This window comes from Gigantopelta aegis, chromosome 7 (genome assembly GCF_016097555.1).
Source record: "Gigantopelta aegis isolate Gae_Host chromosome 7, Gae_host_genome, whole genome shotgun sequence".
In the NCBI taxonomy this organism is placed as follows: Eukaryota; Metazoa; Mollusca; class Gastropoda; order Neomphalida; family Peltospiridae; genus Gigantopelta; species Gigantopelta aegis.
Window position 1 is genome coordinate 37,504,365 of NC_054705.1, and position 16,399 is coordinate 37,520,763.

General features: G+C 37.1%; 1 protein-coding gene across 4 annotated transcripts in view; it reads left to right on the plus strand.

The window, feature by feature from the left end:
* Positions 1-16,399, plus strand: part of LOC121377030 (potassium channel subfamily T member 2-like) — a 101,304-nt gene that overhangs the window by 22,466 nt on the left and 62,439 nt on the right. For all 4 annotated transcript variants that reach the window (XR_005958574.1, XR_005958575.1, XM_041504871.1 and 1 more), the window contains exons 4-5: positions 9,631-9,702; positions 14,720-14,828. Coding sequence is in view for 2 of the 4 variants with exons in the window: in XM_041504871.1 (XP_041360805.1) it covers positions 9,631-9,702; positions 14,720-14,828 (181 nt within the window). In the remaining 2 variants the exon portion in view is untranslated. The remainder of the gene's footprint in view (positions 1-9,630; positions 9,703-14,719; positions 14,829-16,399) is intronic.

Below are 16,399 nucleotides of genomic sequence, written 5' to 3' on the forward strand. Positions count from 1 at the left end.
TAGCCTTTGGCAAAACCAGAGCTTTAGAACACACTACCTTGAGCACAACAGGTTTTTTATCGGCTGTTCTGAGCACACCAAGGTCATTTTAGTACATTTTAATAATAGCTGTTCCGCCTCGGTGGTGTCATGGTTAATTAAGATTAAGCCATGGGACATAAGGCTGGTAGGTACAGAGTTCGCAGCCTGGCACCGGCTCCAACCCAGAGCAAGTTTTAACAACTCAGTGGGTAGATGTATAAGGCCACTTCACCCTCTTCTCTCTCACTAACAACTAACAACTAACGTACTCTCTGTCCTGAACAGACAGCCCAGATAGCTGAGGTGTGTGCCCAGGACAGTATGTTTGAACCTTAATTGGATATAAGCACGAGAATAAGTTGAAATGAATAATAGCTGGTAAAGAGTTGTACATATTCAGAAATGCATTTTAAGTTATTTTAATCTATTGACAGCTTAAAGGAACAGACCCTAGTTTTAGTCCTTAAAATGAACACTAAGTTTAGTTAATCTACAAACCTGTAACTCATTTGGATAAAGTTATAACAGAGTGAAACAAGAGTCTGTGATGTCAGAACCGGAAAAATATCCTTAAAAAATAAACTAGAATTTGAATTAATAATCTCTACTTCTCAGACACACGTGCGTTTTAAAAAATATGAAAAATGCATTTTGTGGTATAAGAAACAATAGAATGACCAGAAACACTTCCATTCTACGGAAATGGATAATCTAAACAATAAAATATAAGCAATGTTTGATTTCAGTGATCATAAATGGCTCCAATAGTGAAAAAACATGTTGTATAGTGTTTAAAAACTAGGCTCTGTCCCTTTAACGTTCCATTGATTTTGAGGTGCAGTGTTTGGAGGTTAACATGTTTTGAGGTGCAATGTTTTGAGGTGCAATGTTTGGAGGTTAACATGTTTTGAGGTGCAATGTTTTGAGGTGCAATGTTTTGAGGTGCAGTGTTTGGAGGTTAACATGTTTTGAGGTGCAATGTTTTGAGGTGCAGTGTTTGGAGGTTAACATGTTTTGAGGTTAAGATGTTTGTATTTAATTTGGGCACACCCTCTATTGCCTCAGTTTTGTTGCAATTTAAAGTTAAAGTTTGCTTTGTTTAACGACACCACTAGAGCACACTGATTTATTCTTCATCACCAATTGGATGTCAAACATTTGGTAATTCTGACATATACCGGTAGTCTTAGAGAGGAAACCTGCTACATTTTTCCATTAGTGGTAAGAGATCTTTTATACACAATGTATGCACCATCCCACAGACAGGACAGCACATACCATGGCCGTTGATATACCAGTCGTGGTGCACTGGCTGGAACGAGAAACAGCCGAATAGGCCCGCCGATGAGGATCGATCCCAGACTGCCCACGCGTCAAGCGAGTGCTTCACCACTGGACCACGTCCCACCCTCCTGGAGCAATCTAAAGCCCTAAGCAAACTCAAACTCAAATTCAAACTTGCCCTTTTGGAAAATGTGACACCCCCGCTCACCTCCTTTATAAAATCCTGGATCTGTCCCTGCCGTGACACAGGAAGAGATGCGATCTTGGATAACTACAGTGAAACCTCTCAAAACCGGACACTCTGTAAACCGGAATTCCCTCAAAACCGGACCCTCTGTAAACCGGAATTCCCTCAAAACCGGACCCTCTGTAAACTGGAATTCCCTCAAAACCGGCCCCTCTGTAAACCGGAATTACCTCAAAACCGGACCCTCTGTAAACTGGAATTCCCTCAAAACCGGACCCTCTGTAAACCGGAATTCCCTCAAAACCGGACCCTCTGTAAACTGGAATTCCCTCAAAACCGGATCCTCTGTAAACCGAAATTCCCTCAAAACCGGACGTTTTTTCATGGTCCCAGTTTAAATATCTGTACAGCAGAGAACCTCGCTAAACCGAATACCTCTTAAAACTGGACCAATTGGGCTATTTCTCGTTCCAGCCAATGCACCAAGACTGGTATATCAAAGACCGTGGTATGTGTTATCCTGTCTGTGGGATGGTGCATATAAAAGATCACTTGCTGCTAATAAAAAAGAGTAGCCCATGAAGTGGCGACAGCGGGTTTCCTCTCTCAATATCTGTGTGGTCCTTAACCATATGTCTGACGCCATATAACCATAAATAAAATGTGTCGAGTGCATCATTAAATAAAACATTTCTTTCTTAAAAACGGACTTTTTACTTAATGCCTAGCGTGTCCAGTTTAGATGAGTTTCACTGTAGTTTATTCAGTGGATACAATAAAGAGATCTCGTATACTCCAGTACGAGTAAAGCATCCTCGTGTTGTATATATAAATAGCAGGTGTCAATACAGAACATAAAACGCCTTGGGGCTTCTATAGTTTATTCGCATTTTATTCCCAGGTCTTGATGTTATATTTCTTTTTATGATCCTATTTACCTAGATCTTGAGTAATGCTTTCTGTCAAGCGCTGTGAATTTAATATGACTGTTTTTCTCCTTTGTGATGTGAATTTAATTCAGCGTCACGGCGTAATTTACGTTTATGCTGACTTCATTTAAAATATGCAGTTCGCGTGCAGTGTTAAAGAGATATGAGGATCCAAGTGGAACAAACTGCATAAATTATGCATAGTCATGGAAAGATATGTACGGTTGAATTTGTTCTAACGTATCACGTAATGAGCTGTGTACTCTGTGGTACAGTTGTAAATAGCTACAGTTAAATCTGTTTCAATATATCATGTAATTACATACACACCCTGAAGTTGTGCAGTTGTAAATAATTACAATGAAATCTGTTTTAATACATCATGTAATTACATACACACACACACACCCTGAAGTTGTGCAAGTTGTAAATAATTACAATGAAATCTGTTTTAATACATCATGTAATTACATAAACACCCCTGAAGCTGTGCTGTTGTAAATGTGTACAATGAAATTGTTTGAATATATCATGTAATTACATAAACACCCTTGAAGCTGTGCAGTTGTGAATATTTACAATGAAATCTGTTTGAATATATCATGTAATTACATAAACACCCTTGAAGCTGTGCAGTTGTGAATATTTACAATGAAATCTGTTTTAATACATACCAGTATTTATGTAAATATTTATGAATATTTTTTTTTTTTTACGTCCTCCTCATCTGCCTGGGTCCATCCTCAGTGGCCAGGGTGTGCCCCTTCCTTTGCCTTTGTACCTGAAATATTTTCCTTTTACATTTTCCATATAGCCACGGCAATTTTTATTACTTCGACTTTGGACGCAAATATTTTTAAAACTAGCCATGTTACTCATACAGAACAACAGGACCTGTTTTAGAGAAGAAAGTAAAAATAAAAGCTAATGGTCCAAGCCAGCATATAGACCATTTTTGATCTAAATGCAGATTTATGTTCTACCAAAAAAAAGCCTGGCCAAAATCAACGTTATATTGCGGGACCCCGCCCCCCCCTCCCTGCCCCCCCCAATGTTGACGTGTGAGAGTCAAAAGTGCCGTGTGCACTGACCAGAGAGCACTAGAGCACATTGATTTATTAATCACCGACTATTGGATGTCAAACATTTGGTTATTCTGACATAGCCTTAGAGAGGAAACCTGCAACATTTTTCCATTAGTAGCAAGGGATCTTTTATAAGCATCATCCCACAGACAGGATAGCACATACCATGACCTTTGATATACCAGTCGCACTGCACTGGTTGGAAGGAGAAATAGCCCAACGGGCCCACCAACAAGGATCGATCATAGACAGACGGTGCATTAGGCGAGTGCTTTATCCACTGGGCTACATCCCGCCCAAAAAAAGAATATAACCAACTCGCTACGACGAGTTACAGATTATCGGTCTCTCATGAATGAATGTTGTCAAACCGTCGCCAGAGGCTCGGGTTTAAAACATTCATTCACTCAGGACTGATAATCCATAATTCCTCGTAGCTCGTTAATTATTCACTAAATAAATCATGTAATTAACACTTCTGCCCCGCAGCTGTATGCAAGTTGTAAATTTGTACAGTGAAATCTGTTATAACACGTCATGTAATTACCCCCCTGCAGTGGTTGTTAACACACATATATAGAGTGAAATCTGTTATAACATGTCATGTAATTACCCCCCTACAGTGGTTGTTAACACACATATATAGAGTGAAATCTGTTATAACACGTCATGTAATTACCCCCCTGCAGTGGTTGTTAACACACATATATAGAGTGAAATCTGTTATAACACGTCATGTAATTACCCCCCTGCAGTGGTTGTTAACACACATATATAGAGTGAAATCTGTTATAACACGTCATGTAATTACCCCCCTGCAGTGGTTGTTAACACACATATATAGAGTGAAATCTGTTATAATACAGCACGTAATTAACTACCCCTTCAATAGAGGGCGGGGTTTAGCTAGGTCACGTGAGTACTCACTTACGGTGCTTGCGTCACAGGATTGAACTTCCTCAGTGGATCCATTCAACTGATTGGTTTTTATACGTGCCAGTCTATGATGGGTCGTATTATGGTATGGCGTTGTCAGTCTGTCCGTCTGTTAACTTTTTCTTGTCTGGACCATATCTTACATAGAGATGCATACAAAATCTTCAAACCTCACATGTAGAAACAACTTGGGATGGCAGTGTGTTGAGTGCTATTACTAGGTCACTGTGACCTACTTTTCACGGTCTACTGCACATAACAGTAAATACTTGTCAGGACCATATCTTACATACAGATGCATACATGATCATCAAACCTCACATGTAGGAACAACATGGGATGGCTGTATGTTGCATACTATTACTAGGTCACTGTGACCTACTTTTCATGGTCTACTGCACATGACAGTAAATCCTTGTCCGGACCATATCCAGACCTGTCAACCTTTAGTCAAGAGAAAGCAGGAGGTGTGTGTTGAAAAAGCAGGAGATTTGGTCAAAAAGCAGGAGATTTTTTAAATTCACACAATTTAACCCAAAATCGCAAGATTTTAAAAAAACATTATTACAATAAGTTATATGAATACTTTATAATGTCATATATACTTCTTAACTTTAGATCTTGGCATTAAAAATACATTTACGGTATTACACTTACAGCCTTACGGGTTGCGTTACATTATCATTTGTGGTTAGTGTACCTAAGTACCAAAGACAAATTTATATAAATCTTATAAATTAATATTCAGTTTTCACTATAATGAGGAACGGTGGCGTGGTACTGATTTAAAATCATTATAATGATGCAATAAACATTGTATTTTCATTAATCATAAGTAAAACCTCATTACGGACATCGTGTGAAATATACCGGAATTATACCCATTTCCGTGAGTAACTTTATGTCAATGTCAAACACAACATTTTTTAATTGTACAAAAATAATTTCTTGAAGTGTACCCTTATAACCAACATTTTAACGCACAAACATACAAAATTAACTGACACAAGTATGTTTATACAGCTAATTGGTCTTTTCGTTGTCTTGCTGTGACATGTGATTTTAACATGCATCGTGTGTATCGCTGTCAACTCGGGAGTCTGGCAGTTCAGATTTGTCATAGTTGCATTATGTAATCCAGTGGGAAGACATTTTACAATTCAGAGGTGTTTTATTAGAACTAAATTGGATAGTGTTTTTTTTTTTTATATGGCAACACTGAATGTCAATACACAGCCTGTTTAATTAGCGGCAACACGCTTCATAGCCATTACGATGACAACAAACATTATAATAACACATCATTTTATAAACTCCATGTGCTTTTTTAACAATATAAATAGGCTATCCCACAATTCTCACTTCGGCAAAGGTTAAACAGTCGGGACAATTCGGCCTGTTACATTCTCGGAAACCGAAAGTAGTCGACATTTTCCGAATGAGAAAAAAAGCCAGAGTTACTTCCCTTCTGTTATTTTGACAAAAGAGGATCGATTTTTTTTTATGCTTACAAAAATGTAATTTAACAGGAGAAACTGTCTCCCGCACAGGTGATTTGATCAAATACCGGGAGACTCCCGCGGAATCCGGGAGGGTTGACAGGTCTGACCATATCTTGCATATAGATGCATATAGGACCTTCAAACCTCACGTGTAGGAACAGCATGGGATGGCTGTATGTCGCATACTATTACTAGGTCACTGTGACCTACTTTTCATGGTCTACTGCACATAACAGTAAATCCTTATCCGGACCATATCTTGCATACAGATGCATACAGAACCATCAAACCTCATATGTAGGAACAACTTGGGATGATGGTTTGTCACATACAATTACTAGGTCTCTGTGATACAAATAAATCAAATAATTTGTCTATATTCTGAACATCATATAGTTTTCCATCAAACTCCTGACGGGCGTATCATGTACCTCACCCATACTTTTGTTTCTTTTTTTCGTTCCAACCAGTGCACCACAACTGGACAAAGGTCATGATATGTGATTTCCTGTTTGTGGGAAAGGGCATATAAAAGATCCCTTGCTGTTTTAGGAAAAAATATAGCGGGTTTCCTCTGATGACTACGTGTCAGAATTACCAAATGTTTGACATCCAGTAGCCGATGATCAGTAAATCAATGTGCTCAAGTGGTGTCGTTAAACAAAAACAAACTTTTAACTTTTATATTGCAGCTTAACATTTCAGTGGTTTTGAGGTGAAATAGTTTGAGGTCAGCATGTTTGTACTTAATTTCGGGGGTGATTATTTTAGGCAAACATACAATGTATTTTGGGCACAATGTTTATTGCTTTGACTTTGGTGCAATCTAGATAAAGCCCTGAAAGAAATGGAAAGTAATGTTTTATTTAACGACGCATTCAACACATTTTATTTACGGTTATATGCCGTCAGACATATGGTTACGGACCACACAGATTTTGAGAGGAAACCCGCTGTCACCACTACATGGGCTACTCTTTCCAATTAGCAGCAAGGATTTTTTATTTGCGCTTCCCACAGGCAGGATAGCACAAACCCTGGCCTTTGTTGAACCAGTTATGGATCACTGGTCGGTGCAAGTGGTTTACATCTACCCAGTGAGCCTTGCGGAGCACTCATTCAGGGTTTGGAGTCGGTATCTGGATTAAAATTCCCATGCCTCGACTGGGATCTGAACCCAGTACCTACCAGCCTGGAGACCGATGGCCTAACCACGACGCCACCGAGGCCGGTCAATCTATATAAAGCCCTGAAGTAAGCAACACACCACCATTCGTCTGGCGAGGTCACAATATGGATCCATGGTGGGCGTGCCTGAACCTTTTTGGACAGGGGCACGTCAAAATAGTTCCACTCCATTCCATTCGTCATGTCGTTACTTGCTGTAGCAGCTTAATATAGTCTGGTTTAGAAAATAGTTCACTGTACATACATGTATATACAGGCCTGTACACTGTAAATGGGGATGGGGTGTGCGAATTCTTCATAATGGGACTAACAATGCAAAAGAAACATCCAAGAAACAAGAAAGCATTTACGTAACGTTATCTAAATTTGATAGAATTTTTTTTGACCTTTGGTAATTTGGAGGGGGTGGGTGCATTAATGCCATGGCCGTAGCTAGGATTTTTTGTTTGGGGGTGCGGGGGGGGCAACTGAGTAGTTAATTGTCTAAAACTCCTTTTCTTTAAGTTTCTATAATGCTTTCTGAAAAAAAACATTTGGGGGGGGGGAACTGCCTCCCTTGCCCCCATGCTAGCTACGGCCCTGAATGCATCCATCACACCTAACCCCACGTACTGGCCTGTGTATGTATGAAGTTCTAAGACTCCTATATTCTTGTGACAGCTAGTGACTCCTTGTACATGTTTTTGAGTTGACCCCTGCAGTAGCACGCACACACAGTAAGAGTGTTTCACATATTACAGAATGATTTACATATTCATCATCACAAGGCTTGTGGTGCACAGAACGGTCAAATTATACGGTCAACATGCCAAGCAGTTAACCCCTTGTGTTCCAAGTCGGTGTGCTTAACCTTGTCCGACTTTCCATCTGGGATGTAGCCCAGTGGTAAAAGCTCACGCTTGATGTGCGACCGGTTTAGGATCGATTCCTGTCGGTGGCTCCATAGGGCTATTTCTCATTCCAGCCAGTCCTCCACAACTGGTGTAACAAAGGCTGTGGTATGCACTATCCTGTCTTTGGGATGGTGAATATAAAAGATCCCTTGCTGCTAATCGAAAGGAGTAGCCCATGAAGCATATAACTCCCCCCCCCCCCTCATGCCACATATTGTTCCTATATGGCCCAGTATATTTCAGCATATTATGAAATATTTCAACTTATGATATATTTCAAGTTATTGTGACAAATTTCAGCTTTTTGTGATAATTTCTAAATTGTTGAGGTATATTTCAACTTATTAATCCCCTATTGGTGCATCTGAAGGGGACTATAGGTTTCATCTGTCTGTCTGTCTGTATGTATGTATGTCCCACATATAGTTACCCTGATGTTTTTTTTCTTTACAATTAATGCCTTGGCACATTGAGCTAAAAAAAATTGTATAGCTTTACCATGTACTGTTATAGATCATGTTTAACTTTCATGGCGATTTACCCACAGTTATGGCCCTTGAACTTAGGAGATATGAAAAATTGTTGGCCCGGTAAGAGACATGTATAGCTTTTGCAATACTCTCAGAATACTTGTCATGGTATATTTCAGCTCTTTGTGATATATTTCAGCTTGTTGTGATATATTTCAACTCTTTGTAATATATTTCAACTCTTTGTGATATATTTCAGCTTTTTGTGATATATTTCAACTCTTTGTGATATATTTCAGCTCTTTGAGATATATTTCAGCTTTTTGCTCTTTGTGATATATTTCAGCTCTTTGTGATATATTTCAGCTTTTTGTGATATATTTCAATCTTTGTGATATATTTCAGCTTTTTGTGATATATTTCAACTTTTTGTTATATATTTCAGATCTTTGTGATATATTTCAGCTTTTTGTGATATATTTCAATCTTTGTGATATATTTCAGCTTTTTGTGATATATTTCAACTTTTTGTGATATATTTCAGATATTTGTGATATATTTCAGCTTTTTGTGATATATTTCAATCTTTGTGATATATTTCAGCTTTTTGTGATATATTTCAACTTTTTGTGATATACATGTATTTCAGCTCTTTGTGATATATTTCAACTCTTTGTGATATATTTCAGCTTTTTGTGATATATTTCAACTTTTTACAATATATTTCTATATTATTGTAGTATATTTCAGTTTATTGCGATATACATTATATTTAAAAAAAAAAAAAAAAAAAAGTTTATTTCAACTTATTAGAATATATTTGTAAATTGTTATGGTATATTTCAGCTTATGTTAAATTGTCACATATTTCTAAATAACTAGTATATTTTAGCATATTGGATTATTGTTTATTGGGATATATAAATTTCTAAATTACTATATATTTCAGCTTATATAAAATTATTCTATATTTCTATATTATTGTAGTATATTTCAGCTTATTGTGATATAAATGTATTTCTAAATTGTTAAGGTATATTTCAGCTTATATATAAAATTGTTACATATTTTTAAATAACTGTAGTATGTTTTAGCTTATTGGATTATATTTCTAAATGACTGTGTTATTTTTCAGCCATGGTCAGCCATGCACGACAAGCAACGTTTCGGTCAGTAAGTCTGGATTTTCCTCAACAGCCATCAACTGGTATGTTATGTTGCTTATACTTGTACATGTTTATATTGCGTAACCCAATAAAAAATTTTTTTTAGTATACTGGCGGGAAAAAAAGAAGATATTGCACCAACACTAATAGGAAAACGTTACTGCAACCAAAACCCTCATCCATAGTGTCGGGGGGGGGGGGGGGGGGAGGGAGAGACGTAGCCCAATGGTAAAGCTCTCACTTGATGCATGGACTGTGTGGGATCGATCTCCATTAGTGAACCTATTTGGCAATTTTTCGTTCCAGCCAGTGATCCACAACTGGTGTAACAAAGGCCGTGGTATGTGCTATCCTGTCTGTGGGATGGTGCATATAAAAGATTATATGTCAAAATTATCATAAGTTTGACATCCAGTATCCGATGATTAATAAATCAATGTGCTCTAGGAAATGATGTCGTTAAACAAAACAAACTTTATTCCATATAGTGTCAGGAAATTAATCATGTGACTGATATTCCTCAACAGCCATTAACTGGTATCTTTTGCTTATACAAAAAGGTAAAGTTTGTTTTATTTAACGACGCCACTAGAGCACATTGATTTTTTTATCTTATCATTGGCTATTGAACATCAGACATATGGTCATTCTGATACTGTTTTTTTTTAGAGGAAACCCGTGTCGCCACATAGGCTACTCTTTTACGACAGGCAGCAAGGGATCTTTTATTTGCGCTTCCCACAGGCAAAATAGCACAAACCATGGCCTTTGTTGAACCAATTATGGATCACTGGTCAGTGCAAGTGGTTTACACCTACCCATTGAGCCTTGCGGAACACTCACTCAGGGTTTGGAATCGGTATTTGGATTAAAAATCCTATGCCTCGACTGGGATCCGAACCCAGTACCTACCAGCCTGTAGACCGATGGCCTAACCACGATGCCACCGAGGCTGGTCTGTTTTTGCTTATACATGCCATGTACATGATTATATTGCGTAACCCTGTAAGATACAAAGCTAAGAATACTGATTGAACAAAAAGAAGATATCACACAATCACTAACAGGAAGAACATGCTGCAACCAAAACCCTCATCCATTGTATTAGGAAATTAATCATGTTACTGATATTCATCAACAGCCATTATCTGGCATGTAATATATTGCGTATACATGTGCATGAGTCTCTTGTATAACTGTGTAAGATACAAAACTTAGAATACTGGAAGGAAGGAAGGAAGGAAATGTTTTATTTAATGACGCACTCAACACATTTTATTTACGGTTATATGACGTCGGTGCTTATAATACTAATGCAAAAAAAAAGAGAAAAAAAAGAAAAAGGGATCACACCAATACTAACATAAAAAGTTTAGGTTACTGTATGTGCAACCAGAATGCTCATTAAAAGTGTCAGGAAAAGTTTGTTTTGTTTAACGACACCACTAGAGCACAATGATTCATGAATCATTGGGTATTGGATGTCAAACATTAGAAAGGAAACCTGCTCCATTTTTTCCATTAGTAGCAAGGGATCTTTTATATGCATTATCCCACAGACAGGATAGCACATACCACAGCCTTTGATATACCAGTCGTGGAGCACTGTCTGGAACGAGAAATAGCCAAATGGGCTCACCGACAGGGATCAATCGAGGACCAACTGCACATCAGACAGTGATCAATCCTAGATCAACTGCACATCAGACAGGGATCAATCCTAGATCAACTGCACATCAGACAGTGATCAATCCTAGATCAACTGCACATCAGACAGTGATCAATCCTAGATCAACTGCACATCAGACAGTGATCAATCCTAGATCAACTGCACATCAGCCCCAAGTTCAACCAGCACACGTTTCGCTAACGTTCGCAAACTATTTGATTGGTTGCCAACGTAGCCATTTGGTTTATCGTGAAGCACATATACCAGTGTAGCGGACATTTTTTGGCTCGGTCTGGTTGAACACAGCCCAGGCAAGCACTTTACCCCAATGTTGGTTTTATGCTACACATTAAACCAAACGACCACTTTGGGAAATAGTTTGCAAATGTCTAATGAAACACGGCTGACTGAATGTCTAGGCTTGGTGTTTTGACTGGAGTTTGATATTATTTATTTGCAATGTTTTGTTTGTTGTTGTCATGGTGATCGGCATGTGCATGACTGGTTTTTCCTTCTTAGATGTGTGTAACTATTGTTATTAATTACAATACAGGGAACATGGTGTGTTCAGGATATAGCATTGTAATTTGCTATATTTAACCTTTACCCACTCAACATAATTTTTGACAAAAACTATGTTGAGTGGGTACAAGTTTATAATTTTTACTCACATATATTCATCTGCCCCGAATTGGGCCCCTGGCCTCTCAGAGGCTGAACCCTGGGACGGACATGCTCAAAACCTTCGTGGTATATGAGCATGTTAAAATATTACGCATGCACGTATATTCACTTCAATGTTAACTTTATAATAAAGTAATATTAGACCAAAAACAGAAATATTTTGCAGAGTTGTAATCAAATATCAATTGTTGACAGTATGTTTGTTTTTATTTCCAATACCGGTAATGGCTACTTCAATTTTATAAAAATTATTGAAAATCCTGAATTATTATCTCCCCCCCCCCACCCCCGAGTTGTAATCAAATATCAATTGTTGACATTATGTTTGTTTTTATTTTAAATACAAAATATTTAAAAAAAAAATTAATTATTGAAAATCTTGAATTAAAATTGTTTAGTTTTTTTGTCTAAAAGGAAAAAACCCATAAATTAACTCCCTTGAATATTGATATAATTCGTGCAAATTTCCACTTTTTAAAATTATTTATTTGCAAAAAAACAAAAACACCACAAAAACCCACAAAAACACCACAAAAAACCAAACAAACTAACACTGTCCTGGACTGACAGCCCATATAGCTGATGTGTTTGCCCAGGACAGCATGCTTGAACCTTAGTTGGATATAAGCACGAAAATAAGTTGAAATGAAAAAATTAATGTAATCATTTACTGAAAGTGATCAAGAATGACATCATGTATCATCATTATGATGTCATTAATGTTTTCGAATAAATAAAGTTTTGGAACGTTTAGCATATGTATTTTATAAGATTCTTTGCACGTGGGCAGGAATTTTAGCAAGGGAAGGTTTAGACTGTGTTAGCCAAAATCAAGCTGCCCCGAAAAATATATTAAGAAAAAAGCAGGGAGGGGTTCCGACCCCCGAACTCGAAACACACCACCTGCACACGTGCCTGACATTGAGATCTGTCATTAGTGGTTAGTGGGCGATTAATGGATGTGTTGGCACGCACGACCAAGGCCATTACTATGACCATATGCATACGGGCTCCTATTTTTGTAGGGGGAATGCTGGTTTTTGCCTGATTTAAACAAAAATGTTATTGCCTCTGTGATAATAACATTAAGAAAAAGAAGAAAAAAAAGAGAGATTCTTTGCATCATTGATGTGAAAGCAACAGAAAGAATAAGAATTTTTACTAATTGATAATATAAAGTGTACAGTAAAATAGATTTAAACCATATGTATAGCTCATACAGTTAATATGCATACGGGCTCCTATTTTTGTAGGGGGAATGCTGGTTTTTGCCTGAATTAAACAAAAATGTTATTGCCTCTGTGATAATAACATTAAGAAAAAGAAGAAAAAAAAGAGAGATTCTTTGCATCACTGATGTGAAAGCAACAGAAAGAATAAGACTTTTTACTAATTGATAATATAAAATGTACAGTAAAATAGATTTAAACCATATGTATAGCTCATACAGTTAATATGCATACGGGCTCCTATTTTTGTAGGGGGAATGCTGGTTTTTGCCTGAATTAAACAAAAATGTTATTGCCTCTGTGATAATAACATTAAGAAAAAGAAGAAAAAAAAGAGAGATTCTTTGCATCACTGATGTGAAAGCAACAGAAAGAATAAGACTTTTTACTAATTGATAATATAAAGTGTACAGTAAAATAGATTTAAACCATATGTATAGCTCATACAGTTAATATGCATACGGGCTCCTATTTTTGTAGGGGGAATGCTGGTTTTTGCCTGAATTAAACAAAAATGTTATTGCCTATGCGATAATAACATTAAGAAAAAGAAGAAAAAAAAGAGAGATTCTTTGCATCACTGATGTGAGAGCAACAGAAAGAATAAGACTTTTTACTAATTGATAATATAAAATGTACAGTAAAATAGATTTAAACCATATGTATAGCTCATACAGTTAATAATTTTAATATAAAGTTAACCATTACTATATACTCTTCAAAAAAAGTAGGGGAACTCTAATAAGAATTTACAATTACCAAACTTGTAAGGTACATGTATATTAGCTGTGGGGAATGGTTATATGATAATAGTTAATTAATTGGGCAAACATTACAACCAAGTAGTTCAGTATTACAGTAGGTTTTATGACTACCAAAGATCTTGAAGGACAATTAGGGTCAAAAGTGAAATTTGAAAGTTGACGTTTTTTTTATCAGTAAATCGCAAATTCAAACAATAAAATTGACTAAAAACAAAACAATAACAACTGTATGATCAACAGAATGAAAAAGATTGACAGAAATAATGTTTCATGGTGATTATAATGGACCTTCCTGGAAATGACACCCCTAGCACGTGCACGGGGCAACTGTGTGATGCATGTGCAAACTATGGAATGTGTTTTGGTGTGTTGATAAACAGACCTGAACATTCTTTACTAGGATGTGTGTGGTCAAAATGTATGTTCGGTCTAATAGTTTATATTAACATTAATATTTCAGGTTCCCCTACTTTTTTTGAAGAGTATATATATATATATATATATATACATGCATGTCAGCGATTGCTTCACAACATTATAACATTAATTAGTAGTTAGCAATAAGTTTTTACAGATTGATTTTGCAAATGTCGCTAAAATCTAAATTTTATAAACCACATGTTTTCTGCTGTAACATAGATTGTTGCATTTTGTTTTAGTAAACAAATGTTGTGTTGCATGTTTGTTTCCATGACGACCTCCTCTGTTCCAGGTATGTGTTGCTATGGGTGTACCGCCCCCTCCCATTGTGGATTGCCCAGATACTGTTATCTGTAGTTACTCTGGTGAAAGCATCGTTACAAGTTTACGTCATGACAAAGGTGAGATGTTAATAAAGGTTGTAATATACTAAATAAAATCCCATAGGAGATAATGTTAACATGTGGCTGAAAATAATATATGTAAACAGGGCTGGCCATATCCTAAAATTTTTGATTGCCAACCGGGCAAGTAACTCTCAAATATCACTTGCCCACAAAAAAATTAACCTGTCCCAAAACGTAAGCAGTTAAATAAAAAAGTATACCGCTCTATTTTTCAGGATGAATTTTATTTGGTGATTGGAGGACATTGAATTTCAGGACATTTAATTTTCACAATTTTCTCAGTTTTCCTCAGAAATTCTGGTGTTTGATTCTCTCGATGTGAGTCCAACACACAGACTCAGTTGGGGACTGCTTAGATCCCATTACAAATTTTCCTGCATGTGTGCCTACTCACTGTTCTTTGACATGTAGTCAGGGCAGTGGTAAAGAGTTCGCATGATGCGTGGTCGGTCTAGGATCAATCCCCGTCAGTGGCCCCATTGGGCTATTTCTCATTCCAGCCAGTGCTCCACAACTGGTGTAACAAAGGCCATGGTATGTACTATCCTATCTTTGGGATGGTGCATATAAAAGATCCCTTGCTGCTAATCGAAAAGAGTAGCCCATGAAGTGGTGACAGCGGGTTTCCTCTCTCAACATCTGTGTGGCCCACTGGTCCTTAACCATAAGATGCCATATAACCGTAAATAAAAGGTCTTGAGTCATTAAATAAAACATTTCCTTCCTTCCTTCCTTTAACATTTAGTCAATTAAATGTTAATTGCAATACATCAATTTAATTGCAAAACAAATGCACAAATTTGCAGATGGACAACCTAAGTTGGAATTCCCTGACCTCATTTTATGCAACCCGTGCAATTAAGAAAATGACTGTGGCAAAAAAGAATTGCCGTAGAAAAGTAGTGTCCACAGCATTTTCCATGGCAATTTTACCGTGATCATTTTTTTCAACTCTGGATTGTAAGTAAATCTGAATGATGAGTTGGTTATTTGTTTTGTTTGACAATGTGCTGTAAGATTCCAGTGTATTTTTATAATGGTGGTTTTGATCTCCATACAGTGCTATATGATAATAAAGTAAACTTTGTTTTATTTAACGACTCCACTAGAGCACATTGATTTTTTATCTTATCATCGGCTATTGGATGTCAAACATATGGTCATTCTGACACTGTTTTTTAGAGGAAACCCACTGTCACCACATAGGCTACTCTTTTACGACAGGCAGCAAGGGATCTTTTATTTGCACTTCCCACAGGTAGGATAGCACAAACCATGGCCTTTGTTGAACCAGTTATGGATCACTAGTCGGTGCAAGTGGTTTACACCTACCCATTGAGCCTTGCGGAGCACTCATTCAGGGTTTGGAGTCGGTATCATTATTCTCTGGACCTTAATTTACATATAGCAGAATCTATTCATAGCTTTTTCGAATTGTCAAAACGCTTCACGTTTTAATTTCTTAAAGCCATTTATCCTCTATCACATATTGTCACTTGCAAGTTTGGCTGCTGTAATGTGGGCGGTGGGCGAAAATCACTGATGTAAGTTAATCATAGGAAGTC